This window comes from Oncorhynchus gorbuscha, linkage group LG01 (assembly GCF_021184085.1).
Source record: "Oncorhynchus gorbuscha isolate QuinsamMale2020 ecotype Even-year linkage group LG01, OgorEven_v1.0, whole genome shotgun sequence".
Taxonomy (NCBI): Eukaryota; Metazoa; Chordata; class Actinopteri; order Salmoniformes; family Salmonidae; genus Oncorhynchus; species Oncorhynchus gorbuscha.
In genome coordinates, this window is record NC_060173.1 from 40,694,986 (window position 1) to 40,714,765 (window position 19,780).

Genomic DNA, 19,780 nt, shown 5'->3' on the forward strand with positions numbered 1-19,780 from the left:
ACTAATACATGTAGGATAGCTAATTTGTTGAGGAAATTCTCTCATTTAGATTGTAATACCAATTTGCCAGTTTGACAGAGATGACCACAGTGCCCCCTGTCTCACTGTCAGTGAATGGCCTGACTGACTGACAGAGTGTGTTTGAGTGTATTTGTATTACAGTCCCTCCAGTATTTACAAAATCAACAATTCCCTGAATATTATGGCTTGCAAATTTGGCCAATAACTGCACTATTACTGCATAAAACTGTCAAATCATTGCAATATTACTGCGGATAACTATCCGATCACCGCACTACAAAAAGGGGGTGCGCAATTGTAACCAATCACCTTACATTTATTGCATAAAATGGTTTAAACAAGCAACACGTCAACAAACTTTCCACCACATTTTTGTGATAGATCAGACAAAATCATCGCAAATTGCCATGCAAAATGTAAAAATTGACGCAACAAAATCAAGCATTTTGGCCCGCAACTATCACAAAAGAATGCTGCAGAATCCTGAAGGGACTGGCACTATCTTTTTCCAGCAGGTTCTGGCAGGTCTGAAATGGAAGTCTAGCATCATGTGATGTTAGGTCTGACGGAGCTGCTGGATGGACTGCAGCATGTGAATACAGCAAATAGAGTTGTTTTTTCACATGAGCGCTGTGGGCACCACTGGCCTTTTAAGATAATTGTGTTTCTTAGCTTATGAGGGAAACACATGTGAGTGGAGGTGATAAAGTGAAAGGCATGGGTGAACGAGCAGCTGCAGTATTAAACCAGTTGACATTTCCTCTCCTACTCCCATTGGGCTGTCTCAAGGCTCAGTCACCCTCCTGCAGCCACCCTCCTGCAATCTCCCCTATGCCCACAGCCAAACACTGCCTGTTCTGCTTTCTAACATATATCATGGGCTGTGTACTAGTTACAGTATAATGTTGGCCGCATTGGGACACATTCACAATGATGAGCCAGTTATCAGCTATCAGTTAAAGGCTAAAATGTTGATGAGGCTCCTCAAGGCATATTTGACATTTATTCCCTGTGTGGGTGTGTTGTTGTTACTGTTGTTCTCAGAAGCTCAGGTGAGCACTGTGGGATTTTAGAAGCTGTTGGAGATTTGATAAAGGGCTGCTGCCGAATCTCAGAGAAAAGGCAATTAATCCACAAATAGGGAAATAAACCCAGGCAGATAGCCTGCCTCGGTCAGCCAACGTGCATCCACCCTCCCTGATGAGTACACACACACACACACACACACACACACACACACACACACACACACACACACACACACACACACACACACACACACACACACACACACACACACACACACACACACACACACACACACACACACACACACACACACACACACACACACACACACACACACACACACACACAGTGTGGTTTAAATCCCCTTTTCTGCCCAGACAGCCACTTTCCCAGCTCTAATCCACTCGGTAACAGGAGAAAGTTATTTAGGAGGAGGAGAAATGGGATCCGCCTCCTCCTTGGTAATTTTAATTATTCTTCTTTTAATCTCTCTGTTTTGATTGAATAGGTATGACATTACCTGGTTGATAAACCCTCTTCCCCTCCAATTAAAAATGCTAAAATCTTTGTTTGCCAATGTCATGTTTAATGCTGTGTCTAGCCTAGTCACGACTGTTTTACTGAATTATGGCACTTGACATTTTGAGATATTTCATCAAATCAGCGGTGGGTGTGTTCACCTTCACCACCTGGTGGCGGCCCGTCAGGAAGTTCAGGACCCAGTTCCACAGGGTGAGGTTCAGACCCAGGGCCCCAATCTTAACTTGGAAGGTACTATGCCACTGAAGGTTGAGCTACAGTCAATGAACAGCATTCTTACGTAGGTATTCCCCCAGATGGGAATGCGATGGCGATTGCATCGTCTGTGGATCTATTAGGGTGGTAAGCAAATTGAAGTGGGTCTAGGGTGTCAGGTAAGGTAAGGTAGAGGTGACTAGCATCTCAAAGCACTTCATGATGACAGACGTGAATGGTTCGGGGCAATAGGAATTTAGTTCAGTTACCTTTGCTTTCTTGGGTACAGGAACAAAGGTGGACATCTTGAAGCAAGTGGGTACAGCAGAATGGGATTGGGAGAGATAGAATATGTTCGTAAACACTCCAGCCAGCTGGCCTGCGCATGCTCTGAGGATGCGGCTGGGGATGCCGTTTGGGCTGGCAGCCTTACGAGGGGTAAACACACTTAAATGTCTTCATCATGCCGGCTACAGTCCTTTGGAGCGGGCCGTGTCGGTGGCATTGTGTTATCCTCAAAGCGGGCGAAGAAGGTGTTTAGCTTGTCCGGAAGCAAGACTTCTGTGTTCTTGACAGAGCTGGTTTTCCCTTTGTAATCCGTGATTGTCTCGTGTCTGCTGAGCAGTTTAATTGCGACTCCACTTTGTCTCTGTACTGAAGTTTTGCCTGTTTGATTGCCTTAAGGAGGGAATAAGTACACTGTTTTTATTTCTACCATATTCCAGTCACCTTGTCATGGTTAAATGCGGTGGTTTGAGCTTTCAGTTTTGCGCAAATGCGGCTAACAATCGATGGTTTCTGATTTGGATAGGTTTTAATAGTCACCGTGGGAACAACATCCTCTATACACTTCCTGATGAACTCAGTCACCGTGTCCGTGTATACGTCAATGTTATTCTGAGAGGCTACCCAGGACATATCCCAGTCCACGTGATCAAAACAATCCTGAAGCATGGATTCCGATTGGTCAGACCAGCGTTGAATAGACCTTAGCACGGTACTTACTGTTTGAGTTTCTGCTTATAGGAAGGGAGGATTAAAATGTTGTGATCTGATTTGCCACGGGAAGGGCCTTGTAGGCATCTCAAAAAGGGGGAGTAGCAGTGGTAATAATAATAATATATAATAATAAGTGGTCTAGTGTTTTTCCAGATCGAGTACTACAGTCAATGTGATGATAGAACTTTGCTAGTGCTTTCCTCAAATTTGTTTTGTTAAAATCCCCAGCTGCAATACATGTGGCCTCAGGATGTGGTTTCCAGTTTGCATAAAGTCCAATGTAGTGCCTTGAGTGCCGTCGTGGTATTTGCTTGAGGGGGAATATAAACGGCTGTGACTATAACCGAAGATAATTATCGTGGGATGTCATACGGTTGGCATTTGATTGTGAGGTATTCTATGTTGGGTGAAGAAACGGACTTGAGTTTCTGTGTGTTATCAAAATCACACCATGAGTCATTAATCATGAAACATACACCCCCGCCTTTCTTCTTCCCAGAGAGTTCTTTATTCCTGTCTGCGCGATGTACTTAGAACCCAGCTGGCTGTATGGATGGGGACAGTATATCCCGAGAGAGCCATGATTCTGTGAAACAGAGTATGTTACAGTCCCTAATGTCTCTCTAGAAGGAGATCCTCGCCCTGAGCTCATCTACTTCATTGTCCAGAGACTGAACATTAGCAAGTAATATACTCGGAAGCAGTGGATGGTGTGCACGCCTCCTGAGTCGGACTAGAAGTCCTCTCTGAATACCTTTTCTCCTCCGGCAGCATCTTGGATTAGCCTCTTGGATAAATTCAATTGCCCTGAGGGGTACGAACAAAGTACCATGGTCATAATGCTGGTGAGTTACTGCCGCTCTGATATCCAAAAGTTATTTCCAGCTGTACGTAATAACACAGAAAACATTATGGGCTAATACTGTAAGAAATAACACACAAAAAAACTAAATACTGCAAAGTTGCTTAGGAGCTGGAAGCAGAGCTGCCATGTCTGTCGGTGCCATGTCAGTTTGGCAAAGGATAATTTGAACAGCACATATCTTTTTATCATACTATAAAACGCAAATGTTTCTAGTTGTTCTAGTTGTCAGAACTACTCACTTTAAAGTCATAATGGGAAGCAGAGAGTGACAGTGAGGGTTGTTGCTATATGATTAGACTTTCAAAGGGCAAACTTTACACTCCTCCTTCTCTTTACAAATGGAGCAGATATTGGATATGGCTCACTGTATGCTGTCTCCTGACATATTGACATTGAGAATGAGATGAAGATGGAGGAGAGAAGGAAGGGTAGATCCACAGGCAGGGAGGATGGTAATTATTCTGGACTGGATTTTACGAGGGCAGCGTGTGAGTTATTATGTTTGCCCCAACTCCAGCTGACTTCTGCCAGTAGCACTTTCACCCAATTAAGGTGATGTTGATTAGATCAAACAGCCCTCTGTCTCCCTCTATCCCTCTCTCTCTCTGCCTCCTATCCTTCTTTCCATCTTTTTCTTTCTCTCTCTCTCTCTCTCTCTCTCTCTCTCTCTCTCTCTCTCTCTCTCTCTCTCTCTCTCTCTCTCTCTTTCCCTCTTTCTTTCTCTCTCCACCATTCCCTCCACATCTCAGCCTCTCCAGGTACAGCAGGTGTGCTGGTCACATTTCCCTTCCCATTTTCACTCAGATTGGTGGGGGTAAGAGTCTCTCTTATCCGCTCCATGCCTGACTTTATTGCCTCCATGTGAGAGCTGAGGTGAATTGATTTAGCTGTTTATTTTCATTTTTCAGGACGTGAGTTTTTAGCCAGAGGGGAAAGAATTGGTATGTTTCAAGGCCTGCACACGTGGATAAAGGTTCCCAGAGTCTCATTACATTCGCAAAACACATCTCTGAAGCATGAGTGTCTTCGCTGTGCTCCAGAGTGTTATTCAACTTATAGTTCCTTTTCAGAATCACTTAGAGCAGCATAGTAGAAAAGAGGCCCAGTGAAAAACAACTGTGAAAATAAAAAATCTATAGTTCCTCCCATTAGATATATCCCCCATCAAATCAGGCCCACTTCGATCGTTTCGAAATTTTGGGATGTCTAAGGGCCAATTCATTTCAGAATGTCTCACAAAATTACAGTTCACATTTCTCAAAACCACTCTCTAAACTTATTTTGAGGACACAATGGAGAGAGAGGAGCAAAGACAGATGGAAAAAGAGAAAGACATATTTCTCTTAAAATAAAACAGAAAAGTTTTCACCCCTGCCCCTCTCCCCCCCTGCACACACACACACAAAGGGGAAAGGGAGCTGAATACAAATCAGTGAAACTCCTGAACATGTAATAAAATGGCTACCCAGACTATTTGCATTACCCCCCTCTTTTACACCACTGCTACTCTCTGTTGTTATCATCTATGTATGGTCGTTTTGATAACTCGACTGGCCTGGTGCCCACTCGCATTGACTCTGTGCCGGTACCCCCCTGTATATGGTCTTGCTGTTGTTATTTTACTGCTGCTCTTTAATTACTTGTTACTTTTATTTCTAATTCATATTTTTTTTAATATATATATTTTTTAACTGCATTGTTGTTTAGGGGCTCGTAATTAAGCATTTCACTGTTGTATTCAACCATGTGACTAATACAATTTGATTTGATTTGAATCTAACTGTGTATACCCAATTTATCAAGGAAAGTAAGAGTGGTGGAATCATTTTAATTTACATATCTCTTTTACTCTATTTTGTACTGCATGCATTTCACTTGTCGATCAGCAGTGAAGGAAAATCTTTTGACGTTTAGTTTGCTAAAAAAATCTGGACCCTTGAGCACATCATGAACTTAACTCTCCATGTATAGATGGGCAATCTCATCTCTTTCTGTAGATCAGATATAAAATGCATTTTCTATGGGCTAAAGAAATGGCCGCTACAATACCTCCCCATTCTAATAGCAGAATCTGTGTAGCATACAGACCTTGAGCAACAGCAAGGCTGCTCTGCAGCAGAGAGAGTGCCTGTCTCCACTAGCAACAGGAATGACACCCTCCTACACGAGCTCAGGCAGGATCAGTCCCATGGTCCTGAGGGGCTGTCCTTACGGTCCAGACACGGTTGAAAAACAACCAATACTCATACAGAGGCTACATGTCATAATGGAGAGAGAAAGACAGAGACGGAGTTCTGAGTAGAGCCCACAGTGACAGAACAGAGGAATGAGAGATGGCAGAGGGAGACAGACAGCTGGATCGATAACAACTCACATTTCATAACGCTGTGTGTGTGGAACACATGTCTGTGTGAAGAAAGGATTAGCTAGCAGCACTAACTGTACCCACAGTCTGTGTATCAATCTGATTTATTTCACCATAAGATATATATATATTTATTACCCTACTTTCATGTAACTTCTTATAAATGAGGCACCAGGCTGCAATTCATGTGTGTTTTTCCTGCTAGCCTCGGGACTAGTGTGATACATACAGTGCATTCGCAAAGTATTCAGACTCATTGACTTTTTCCACATTTTGTTACGTTACAGGCTTATGGATTAAAAACCGTTTTTAGAGATTTGTGCAAATACAAAATAAAAAACTTCAATATCACATTAACATAAGTATTCAGACCCTTTGTTGAGGCCCCTTTGGCAGCCATTGCAGCCACGAGCCTTCTTCGGTATGACACTACATTCTTCTCTGAAGATCCTCTCAAGCTCTGTCAGGTTGGATGGGGAGCATCGCTGCACAGGTATTTTCAGGTCTCTCCAGAGATGTTTGATCGGGTTCAAGTCCAAACTCTGGCTGGGCCATTCAAGGACATTTAGAGACTTGTCCCAAAGCCACTTCTGAGTTGTCTTGGCTGTGTGCTTAGGGTCCTTGTCCTTTTGGATGGTGAACCTTCATCCCGGTCTGAGGGCCTGAGCACTCTGGAGCAGATTTTTATCAAGGATATCTCTCGGTACTTTACTCTGTTCATCTTTCCCTCAATCCTGATTAGTCTCCCAGTCCATGCAGCTGAAAAACAACCCCACAGCATGATGCTGCCACCATGCTTCACCCTAGGGATGGTGCCAGGTTCCCTTCAGACATGACGCTTGGCATTCAGGCCAAGAAGTTCCATCTTGGTTTCATCAGACCAGAGAATCTTGTTTCTCATGGTCTGAGAGTCCTTTAGGTGCCTTTTGAAAAACTTCAAGTGGGCTGTCATGTGCCTTTTACTCGGGAGTGGCTCTGTCTGGCCACTAACATAAAGGCCTGATTGGTGGAGTGCTGCAGAGATGGTTGTCCTTCTGGAAGTTTCTCCCATCTCCACAGAGGAACTCTGGAGCTCTGTCAGAGTGACCATCGGGTTCTTGGTCACCTCCCTGACAAAGGCCGTTCTCCCCCTTCTTTCATTAAAGAATGATGGAGGCCACTGTGTTCTTGGGGACCTTCAATCCTGCAAAAAAATATGCCTCGACACAGTCCTGTCTCAGAGCTCTACGGACAATTCCTTCGACCTCATGGCTTGGTTTTTGATCTGACATGCACTGTCAACTGTGGGACCTTATATAGACAGGTGTGTGCGTTTCCAAATCATGTCCAATCAATTGAATTTCCCACAGGTGGACTCCAATCAAGTTGTAGAAACATTTCAAGGATGATCAATGGAAACAGGATGCGCCTGAGCTCAATTTCGAGTCTCATAGCAAATGGTCTGAATACTTATGTAAATAAGGTATTTCTGTTATTTTTTTTTTACACATTTGCAAAAAATTCAAAAAACTGTTTTAACTTTGCCATTATGGGTTATTGTGTGTAGATTGCTAAGGATATGTTTTAATGCATTTTTAGAATATGGCTGTAGTGTAACATAATGTGGAAAAGGTTAAGGGGTCTGAATAGTTTCCAAATGCAATGTAACCACTATAGAAAATAAATACATGTTCCATTCAGCAGGGCGTGACAGAGGAGCACATGTCATTGTCAAGCTCTCAAATGTTTCCATGGCCATTTTACACAGACCAATAATTGAGTCTCTTTATTCTGTCTAAATGTGTACCAAGGGTGTATATTTCAATCTTCTCTGTTCTCTGCATCCTGAATGTTTAATGTAGGATACCTATCACCTGTCTTGTGTAATTGATTGCAACTGATCTGTGTTGACGATGCCCTTGACTATCTGTTTATCTTTCTCTTCCTCTCCATGACATTCTCTCTTCTGCTTTTTCACTTTCTATCCACTATTCTCTCTTTTCTCACCAGGCCTGTAAATTGTGATGAAACCTACTGTAGTCTACTTGCAACACTGAAGAGAAACAGCATATCTCACCTACGCCATCAAGCCTAAGGAGAGAAGACCTCTCACCATAACTAAAACAACTAGCAAACAATTACACAAAAACACAATTCAAACTGGCCCTCTGTGGTATTAAGCTTCTTGGGTTTCTCACATTATCTTATCCAGCCCCCCCCCCCCCCCCCCGTTCCCCACAAGCTTTTAGTTACCACCCTTCACCTCTACCCCACCCCTCTCTCCGTCCACTACCGCCCCTAGCTCTGTTCCCCCTCCCCTGAACAGTTGTCCTTGCCCCTGGTCTTCTCCCTCACCCATCCTTCTCCCACCCCTCGCCTGCCTGTCTCCTCCGTCCATCTCTGTGGGTTCTGTTGTCACGGACACCACCGCCTGAATGGACTCTTTCGCTGGGCAAGGAAACACTGCATAGTCTGAGCTACTGGATACTGGATGAGGAACAGCATTGACTTTTTGATGTATTACTTTATTTTCTCGTCACAGACGAGTGTATTTGATCTTGTTTCCTACTGTAATGAGAGAAAAAAAAACAGTTTTTGTCTGCAGTGGTTGTGGTTAGGGCAAGGTGGTAGCCATAAGCCTTCTCAAGTCAGAAGTTTCTGGAGTCTTTTTTGATTCGTTCTGTTTCTATTGCATTAGTTGTCATGGAGTGGAAAACAATATATCTTTATAGTAACGGTGTGAAACTTACAAAAAAGTACACTATATATATTTTATTTTTTACCATTGTACAAATATATTAATTAACTTATGTATTTGGACTGCCGGCTCTTCAATTACCCCCACAGAAAAAAGATAAACATTTTTGTGGACTTTAGGCACTATTTCTAATGCTATCGGTGTGTTTTACTATTTTTAATGTACATCTCCAGTTTTTTGAGAATCTGTGATTAATTTTAATCTGGAGTCTTGAATTGCTTTGCTGATTAGCAATCTGTCTGCCTTGTGTTACATGGTTTTGTTTCTCTGACACTAGTACCGCCTCCCCCTGGGTCACACAAAGAGGTCAAGGAAGGTAGTGAATTGGTGGTTCGTTTTTTTGCACTCGTAAAAAAAAGGGTGTGTGGGTTTGTGTGGAAGACCCCATGAGTCACGATAAAGCAAGAAAAATGTGACATTTTGAGTGAGTTATGTCTGTCTTTTGCACTAATTTAATAAAGCCGTTACTGTAATTGCCATCACATTAAGTTTTATTGCTTGTAAGAGCCCATACAGGGCTTGTAAGTGTGTTTACCAACTGGTTTTGACAGCAAAACGGAGACCCAAGGCTTCTCACAGACATCCTACCATTACTTATTCATACTCCTTCACACATGGATACCTACATGACAGAGCTCATTTACATAGAGACCACATGTATAGTACTTGATGAAAGCCGGCATCCCACAGATGATGTGTAGGTAGGTGTGTGTGTGTGTGGGGGGGGGGGGGGATACTCTGTGATTGCCTGAGACAACTCATTGGTTGTGTCTGGCTGGTAGCCTAGTGGTTAGAGCATTGGGCCAGTTCGATTTCCCGAGCCGAGAAGGTGAAAGATGTGTCAATGTGTCCTTGAGCAAGGCACTTAACCCTAATTGCTTCAGGGTCGCCGTTGATAATGGCAGATCCTGGCCGTGACCCCACTCTCAGAGTGTATCTCAGAGAGAGTTGAGATATGCAAAAAACACATGTCCAATTCACCCACCAAATGATTATTACATACAATGATTATTATTATTTGTTTAGCCTTATCTATGAACACATTCTGAAACACATCCTTCTATTCAAGCCGTGTCGCAGAAGTTCCCATTGTAGACTGCATTCACGCTAAACGCTGCACATGTCGGCTCAATTGGAAAGTACCTTTACATTTCTATTACGCAATCTGTAACGCTTCAGCGATCCAGATTGAACAGAGCACTTCAATTTATTTCTTACACATCCTCTGACAATGTTCTGTGTGATTGCTATTGATTGCTCTTGCTCTCGTCTTGTCTAGACTGCACAGTCATTTTTTGGGACTTGTAGTCTTATATGACTTATTTTTTACGTTGATTATAGAAGACCCCTTGTTCTATCTCTCATTAATGCATGTGACAGCATTAAAGCCTTTTGTCAGTTACCCTGAGTGACAGGCTGCTGCTCATTAGGTCTGGGAGTGTAGATCACAGACAGAATACAGACTCCTCAGTCCTCATTGTTACACATACACAGACTTTACTAATGGGTCGTTCCACTAATTTACAGACGTAAGTTAATCACTAATCACATTAAATAAATAATCATCTTCAGAAAAGGCTTTGTCAAAGCAACAAAATAACTAGGGCTTTACAATGACAGGGAAAACTTGGATACATTTTGGGGTTAAGTGGGTTAAAATCTGCACAGAGGGACAAGTGAAAATGCTTAATTTTGGGGACTTTACATTTATTTCATTCCCCATGTGTTCCATATTAAAGGGCACTTCATTTAATTTAATAGGCTTTTAAAATGCAATATTGGTGCACAATTTCCACTTAAATATCAAAGGGATGCAAAGACACTCATTTCGTGGAACGACCCTAATACACTCCAGTCACTAAATTACCACTGAGGGGATTGGTTATGGTGGTGGAAAGCAGTAGTACGGTAAGTTCACATGAGGTCAACGTCATGTTACCACATTCAGAGCTCTCTGGTGCCAATACCTAACTCAGGTTAGATTCTGCTGTCTTTCCCACTCTTACAGTTGATTTCCATGGGTTTGTTTTTCTGCACTTTGACATTTCCTACTCTGCCAGTGCTGCTTACTGTAGAACATGGAAGGGAATGCTAAAGATGTCTTTCTCACACAGGATACAGAGCCCACTGGGCACAAAGTGGTTGAATCAATGTTGTTTCAATTTAATTCGTCAATTTATTGTGATGTGGAATCTACAGTCATCAACGTAAACTGTTGTTTTGAGGGTGAAATCTCAACCACAGAATTATGCCATCATGTTACCCAATTTTTCTATATGTTGAATTTGTACTTTTGAAACATCGTCAGATCTTCAATGTTATATCCGCTATAAGAAACAAATTGCCCAGGCAGCACCTCCTACAAGACAGTTGATCTGTCTACAGCTACCCCTTTGGTCTCCTATCAAGGCTTTTACAGAACCCAAACTGCTTAGCTTTGATATAGTCTCTGACTATTACCAATGTGCTATCGTGAGAATGACTGTTTAGGGGTTTCCACTTCAAAACTAAATAGGTTCACTATTTTGTTGCTATTTTCATTGCAATGGTAAGGTTTAACAGAGCAAATTAACTCGTATTTTATCAAGGTAATTATATTTCATAAATATATATTTCAGGCCTATATAGCATTTGTGAAAAGTAATCAACATCTATTATTTCAAATGAATCCAGTATTCAACTAAAAATAGACAGTACATGGGGTGTCAAGCGTTTTTTTGATTTGAAATGTAATTCTAACGATAGCTTGCTAATGTTAGCTAGCTAGCCAGCTACCTATGCAAAATCCTCCAGCAGAATACCAAAAACTAGCTGATTATGTTCCTTTTCAATGTAAACACTAGCTAGCTTATTGGTGTTAGCAAGCACCATGATTAGTATAATTCTAGCTGGATAATACAACATATAGTTAACCCGGCCTATCTTTAGGCCTAAACACTAAATGACAGAACTCATGTTAATTATGATCCTATTGGAGAAAGGTTTATATACCGTGTCTGATTATGGGTAGCTAGTAACCTAACGTAGCAGGCGTAAAAGAAGCACCTGAAACTAGATCCCCTACATACCGGTCTTGACTAGAAGGAGGTTTTCTTCTGCACTGTTGCTTTGTTAACATCCAGAAGTGGAAGTCGCAACCATTTCCCCTGAAAACCGGAACATCCGGTTGTTGGGGACTAGGCAGAGGCTAGCTAGCTAGTAACATTGGGCTAATTGTAGAGCCTACCACAGATTCCCACAAAGCTTATGCTTTACAGGTATTTTCACTTAGTAATGAGTAGTAAGTATAGTGGCTATAGAAGATCTACACCCCTTTGAATATTTTTCACATGTTGTTGTGTTACAAAATGGGATTCAATTGGAATTCATTTTAATTTTTTTCAAGATCTACACAATATACTCTGTAATGTCAAAGTGAAAACATAAATAAAACACTACTATGCAGTACCTTGATTAGACAAGTATTCACCCTCTAAGTAAATACATGTTAGAAACACCTTTGGCAGTGATTACACCTGTGACTTTTCTTGGATAAGACCTCTTTGCACATCTGTAATGTGCAATATCAGCCTATTATTGTTTTCAAAAATATTCAAGCTCTATCAAGGTGTTGAGGATCATGGCTAGACAGCAATTTCCAAGGATTTCAATAGATTTCCAAACAGATTTATGTCGAAAGTGTAACGTGGCCACTCAGGAACATGCACTGTTTCTTGGTAAGCAACTCCTGTGTAGATTTGGCTTTGTGTTGTCGGTTATTGTCCTGTTGAATGGTGAATTCCTGTCCCAGAGTCTGGTGTAAAGCAGACTGAAGCAGGTTTTCCTCTAAGACTTTGCTTGTGCTTAGCTCCATCCTGTTTATTTTTATTCTGAAAAACTCTGCAGTCTTTGATGATGTCAAATATACCCATACCATAATGCAGCCAACACCATGCTTAAAAATAAGGAGGCAGTACTCAGTGATGTGTTGTGTTGGATTTATTCCAAATATTAGGCTTTGCATTTAGGCCAAAAACTGTATTCCTTTGCTGTGTTGTTTTGCAGTATTACTTTATTGCCTTCTTGCAAACATTGGTGACCTACCGGCTTGATTCGGTCTTATGTAGCAACATTTGAAATTGTATTTTTATATTGGATAAAAGCAGAGAGTCAGAGCTAGAAAATTGTATATCATTCACTACAGTTGAGGAACAACGGGAAAGTCATTCTGCTTTGAAAGTTGATAAATTTGTAACTTCACTTTTTAGAAAATGGACCTTTAATGTTTTGGTACCTACTGGAGAGCTCTTCTTTGTTTACACCCACTCAGCATCGTTCACACCATTTTAAGCTTTAGCCCCACCCATGTCTTCACATGTGAGGCTATGTACAAAGCAACCAAAGATTTCAAGACTGAAGGCTGGTTTATACTACTGGTGTGTTCGTAAATTTAATCTGGAGTGCCAAAGTGTGTCCAGGGTGTTCATAAACTCAGAGCGTTGTCAGATTGTCCATTCGTAATCTCAGAGTGTAGCTAGCCAGAGTGAATGTACCAGATACGTCTATCGATAGTTGTTGCAGTGACATCGTAAACATTCTATTGAAATAGTTACTTGCATAGTGGAGTCTTTTGTTTAGACATGTAGCTACCTAAACAATTAACCATAATCCCAACTCATAACGTTACTACCCTGCATGAATCTGCAGATAGCTAACCAACCAGGTTCAATGTTAGCTAGCTAACATTAGGCTACAACTAGCAATGCAAATGGCTCTGAGATATTAATAATATTACTACACAGATCATACACATAACATTAGCTAATAGCCAGGCAGCTAACGCTAGCAAGCTATCTAACAGTACACTTTAACTTGAAATGAAAACGACTGTCTGACAAAATTAGAAACGTGTAATATCTGAAAATGTAGCTAGCGAGACACTCTTACCCATATACAAGGATGGACACTTCTCCCTCTCTGTCATGGATGTCATGGTTGCCCTTCTGTATGTTATCTTTTCAACTCCTTATGCATATTTGCAATCAAACACCAGAATTTTCTCAATTGCCTTAGCTAAATCCACTGATTTCAAAATCCGGTCCTCCAGAGAGTAGAGAGCAACACTTTTGCAGTTCTACTATGTGATATCTTTAAAAAAAAGCCGCGTTAGAAAGGATTATCTACGCACACTGACCAGCTCATATTATAGACAGAAGCATGGCAGACCAATCCTAACTCATCTCTCGGCATGTCCAGCCCACTCATTATCTCAGCCAATCATGGCGAGCAGGAAGGTTGCTGGCTTTTTCTATGGCTATGACTAAACCAACTAGGCTCGTAATTTAACCATTTTATTTGTATTTACAGATGGCATACACAATTGTAATTAAGGCACAATGTTACAATGTTATTGATCCATCCTCAGTTTTCTCCCATCACAGCCAATTTAAGTCAAAACTGTAACTAGGCCACTCATGAACATTCAATGCCGTCTTGGTAAGAAACAGTGTATATTTGGCCTTGTGTTCTATGTTATTGTCCTGCGGAAAGGTGAATTTGTCTCCCAGTGTCTGTTGGAAAGCAAACTGAACAAGGTTTTCCTCTAGGATTTTGTCTGTGCTTCGCTCTATTCGGTTTCTTTTTATCCTAAAAAACTTCCTAGTCCTTACCGATGACAAGCATACTCATAACATGATGCAGCCACCACCATGGTTGAAAATATGATGAATGGTACGTAGTGATGTGTTGCATTGGATTTGCCCAAAAAACTCTTTGTATTCAGGACATTAAGTTAATTTCATATCCTTTTTTGTTGTTGCAGGTTTACTTTAGTGCCTTATTGAAACAGGATGCATGTTTTGGAATATTTTTATTCTATACAAGCTTCCTTCGTTTCACTCTGTCATTTAGGTAAGTATTGTGGACTAACTACAATGTTGTTGATCCACCCTCAATTTTCTCCTATCACAGCCATTAAACTCTGTAACTGTTTTAGTCACCATTGGACCTCAGTGGTTTCCTTCCTCTCGGGCAACTGAGTTCGGAAGAATGACTGTATCTTTGTAGTGACTGGGTGTATTGATACACCATCCAAAGGGTAATTAATAACGTCACCATGCTGAAAGGGACATTCAATGTCAGATTTTCTTTATTTTTACCCATCTACCAATAGGTGCCCTTCTTTGCGAGGCATTGAAAATCCTCCCTGGTCTTTGTGGTTGAATTGAGGGACCTTACAGGTCATTTTATGTGTGGGGTACAGGGATGAGGTAGTCATTCAAAAATAATGTTAAACATTATTATTTCACAAAGAGTGAGTGCAACTTATTATGTGAGCTGTTAAGTGCATTTGTACTCCTGGATTTACTTAGGCTTGCCATAACAAAGATGCTGAATAGTTATTGACTCAAGATATGAAATTTTCATGTTTATTTAGTTCTTTAATCATTTCTAAAAACATAATTCCACTTTGACATTATGGGGTATTTATTGTGTGTAGAACAGTGACACAAAATCTACATTTTATCACTTTTAAGTTCAGTCTGTAACACAAAAAAATGTGAAAAAAAGTCGAGGTGTGTAAATTTTTTCTGAAGGCACTGTAGGTACACAATAATTACAAATAGGTACCCCTGAAAATACACCTCTTTTTAACTAACTAAATCCTGTTTAAAACCTAGTAATTACATTGTCATAAGACCGATACATTATGACATGTACTCTGTGGTGTACTAGTGGGTTTTTTCTCCCACTATGATGGCAAGGATGTTCAAGTTGTGATATTGGGTAATGTACATATTAATTATAAATTCATTTCAAAAATTATAATCTGTGATGAAACCCGTATGCCGTTTAGTGAGGTTGACTAAATCAGATCTGTCTCTGGAAACTCAACCAAGTTAACCCATATGGTACAATTTTTTGGGGCAAGAGCGAGCAACACTGAGTGGAGATTTTGAAGAGTGCATTCATGGATAGGTAATTAAAGCCTATTGATCCTCCAACCTTTGCAATCTTGGACAGCCAGCAAATCTGTCCATTAGAGATGACAACGTTGTGACAGTTGTTACAGAATCAGATGCAGCTGAGAAGGAACAAAACACCAAATTGGTGAATTTAGTGGAAAGTAGCCCATTTGTAACAAGCATGGTAACAAGCATCCGTTGTTACACCTCTGTAATTACAGACTGTAATTCAAATCAAATCAAATGTTAATTGTTCCATGCACCGAATACAACAGGTATATACCAAATCAAATCAAATCAAAATGTTATTTGTCACATATATAACAGGTGTAGACCTTACCGAGAAATGCTTACTTACAAGCCCTTAACCAACAATGCAGTTCAAGAAATAGAGTTAAGAAAATATGAGTTAAATAAACTAAAGTAAAAATTGTAATAAAACATTTACATAATAAGATTACGTAACATTAACGAAGCTATATACCACCGGTAACATGTTATTATTACAGTGTACGTTTGAGTTTTTACAATCAACTACAATACTTTCTAAAGTGTAATTACATTTGTGATTAGGATCCCTTAAAATTAAGAGTTTCCATTGGAATTTGGATGTACTTCTAAATTATTAAAGGCATAGTGATTACAAATTTGAAAGTGAACTAACTTTTTGCTGTCTTTTAGAGTGGGTGTATATACAGTGCCTTCGAAAACTATTACAAATAAAACAGTGAAATAACACATTTACATTTAGTACATTTAGTACATACACATTTAGTATTCAGACCCTTTACTCAGTACTTTGTTGAAGCACTTTTGGCAGCATTAAGTCTGTAGAATGTATGCACACATGACTGTAAGTCGCTTTGGATAAAAGCGTCTGCTAAATGGCATATATTATTATTATTATTTCTTGGATATGACGCTACAAGCTTGGCACACTTGTATTTGGGGAGTTTCTCCCATTCTTCTCGGCAGATCTTCTCAAGCTCTGTCAGGTTAGATGGGGTGTGTTGCTGCACAGCTATTTTCAGGTCTCTTCAGAAATGTTTGATCGTGTCCAAGTCCTGTCTCTGGCTGGGACACTCAAGGAGATTCAGAGACTTGTCCGGAAGCCACTCCTGCCTTGTCTTGGCTGTGTGCTTAGGGTCGTTGTCCTGTTGGATGGTGAACCTTCGCCCCAGTCTGAGGTCCTGAGTGCTCTGGAGCAGGTTTTCATCAAGGATCTCTCTGTACTTTGCTCCGTTCATGTTTGCCTCGATCCTGAAAAGTCTCCCAGTCCCGCCCACTGAAAACATCCCCACAGCATGATGCTGCCACCACCATGCTTCACCGTAGGGATGGTGCCGTGTTTCCTGCAGACGTGACACTTGACATTCAGGCCAAAGAGTTTAATCTTGGATTCATCAGACCAGAGAATGTTGTTATGTTTAATCCTTTAGAATAAGGCTGTAACGTAACAAAATGGGGAAAAAGTCAAGGGGTCTGAATACTTTCCAAAAGCACTCTAGGTTGTAATCTCATTAATCTCATTGATCAACGTTTCAACCAAATATTACCCAATTGTCCACATTTAAATTATTTTGTGTCCCAGTGGGAAGCCTCTCTAAGCTAGGTATTATGTAAGGATCCTGTCGGAAAGAAAGGCTCTTAGGGGGTTATTCAGACCTGAGTTACGCACGTGTAAATTGAACCTAATTCACTTTTTAAGCATTTTTCCTCTCTATGTGTATAGGTGTATTCTGACTTTGAACTTAAGTGTGGGGAAACGCATGCTAGCCAGCTATACAATTGGGGTGGAGAACACAGAACTCGAATTGTGGCAGAGGTCTGTCTACACATACCCGTATTCTGACCTTGACTTAATGCCATGTTCAAGACAACTGGAACCTCCAAGTTAATATGTACATACGTTTTTTGCGTAGAGCTTCCTGTTGTTTGATTCTGATACGTTCCAAGTGGGAAATTGGAGCTTTCTACGACTAGTTTCCAAGTCAAACATTTCAAAGTTTCCAAGTTGTGAGTTGGCTTGAACACAGCATAATTCCCTAATAATTTCACCACCTTTACGAACCATTAATAAAAGTTGAGCAACCTGTCGGTTTCAAACATCTACTTAATGTTTTCACAGATGGAAATAACACCATTCTACATGCACTATAATTTATACATTGATAAGAGCTGTTATAGCTCGATAAATGAGTAATCAGTTTGGAGAAGGAGATGATAAATACAAATACTGGAAATATCAGGTTTTAAAGACCCAGATGCAGACACGTCAACTTGACAATGGTTTAATATTCCAACAGCGGCAGACAATAGTCAGTTCAGGGCAGGGGTCAGTAAACCAGAGGTGGGGCAACGGTACCGGGCGGCAGTCAGGCTCAGGGTCAGGGTAGGCAGAGGTCAACAATCCAGAGGTGTGGCAAAGGTGCAGGACAGTAGGCAGGCTCAGGATCAGGGGCAGGCAGAGTGGTCAGGCAGGCGGGCTCAGAGTCAGGACAGGCACGGGTCAAACCAGGAGGGTGAGAAAAAGAGAGACTGGGAAAAGCCGGAGCTGAGAACAAAAACGCTGGTTGACTTGACAAACAAGACAAACTGGCAACAGAGAACACAGGTATAAATCCACAGGGGATAATGGGGGGAGATGGGCGACACCTGAAGAGGGGTGTTGACAATCACAAGGACAGGCGAAACAGATCAGGATGTGACAGGAAATGCATAGTGATTGATTTGAATTGTTTTCCCTTATGATTGCTGAAGACAAAATCATATCAACATTTCGGCCCCGTTTCCACAGGTGTATCAAACTCCATTCTGTGAATGATGCTGTATCTGCATATATGTATTGCAATTTTACACTTCAACGGTGTTTACCACTCCTGCTCCTGGGGCATAAATGATTAAACATTGTAACTATGCACTAGACTAGAAACATGATTTTGTAATTCATATATACACAACAAAAACAGTACATCCTGCCAGCATGCCCACAAGCGTGCTAAATGATACGTGGAGGAGAGCGAGGAATGCGATGGGAGTAACAATCCAGGCTATTTTATCTGAGACCTACATAATAATATAATGAAACAAGCAGGTAGCAGGTTTCGAACCCTCAACATTCTAGTTTACCATTAGTATTTGGTAGCATTGCCTTTAAATTGTGTAACTTGGGTCAAATGTCTCACGTAGCCTTCCACAAGCTTCCCACAATAAGTTGGGTGAATTTTGGCCCATTCCTCCTGACAGAGCTGGTGTAACTGAGTCAGGTTTGTAGGCCTCCTTGCTCGCACATGCTTTTTCAGTTCTGCCCACAAATTTTCTATAGGATGAGGTCTTTTGGGCTTTGTGATGGCCACTCCAATACCTTGACTTTGTTGTCCTTAAGCCATTTTGCCACAACTTTGTAAGTATGCTTGGGTTCATTGTCCATTTGGAAGACCCATTTGCGAACAAGCATTAACTTCCTGACTGATGTCTTGAGATGTTGCTTCAATATATCCACATAATGTTCCTCCCTCATGATGCCATCTATTTTGTGAAGTGCACCAGTCCCCCCTGCAGCAAAGCACCCCCACAACATGATGCTGCCACCACCGTGCTTCATGGTTGGGATGGTATTCTTCGGCTTGCAAGCTTCCCCCTTTTTCCTCCAAACATAATGATGGTCATTATGGCTAAACAGTTCTATTTTTGTTTCATCAGACAAGAGGACATTTCAGTTTTTAAGTCTGTATTTTTCAAGATAATTGATGGGAAGAGTATGGTCCAACCCATCAGGTATCTCACTGCACCCTCTTATGACATGTCTTGAAACATGCGGACAGACGGATTAAAAGTACATTTCCATTGTTATACTTCTGACAGCCAACTTTCATCTTCCATCCATAACTGTTGGACTGGAAAGCCTATCTGCAAGGTTTTGTATATCTTACCTATCATATGAATATAATTTTCTGACTCAAATAGGATTCCCTCAAGATGGCTCTGATGTCCAAAAGATTTCAAATTGAAATTTCGTGATATGAAACTTTTAAGATGAATGTATTTGAAAATATCTATCGGTTTGTGTTCCATAATGATTTAAA

General features: G+C 41.0%; 1 protein-coding gene across 2 annotated transcripts in view; it reads left to right on the forward strand.

The window, feature by feature from the left end:
- The window catches only part of cdh13 (cadherin 13, H-cadherin (heart)), a 607,588-nt gene extending 598,358 nt beyond the window's left edge, over window positions 1-9,230 (forward strand). For both annotated transcript variants that reach the window (XM_046352466.1, XM_046352473.1), the window contains one exon: window positions 8,004-9,230. In XM_046352466.1, the coding sequence (XP_046208422.1) occupies window positions 8,004-8,011 (8 nt within the window). In that variant the 3' untranslated portion in view covers window positions 8,012-9,230. The remainder of the gene's footprint in view (window positions 1-8,003) is intronic.
- Window positions 9,231-19,780: the final 10,550 nt, after the last annotated feature.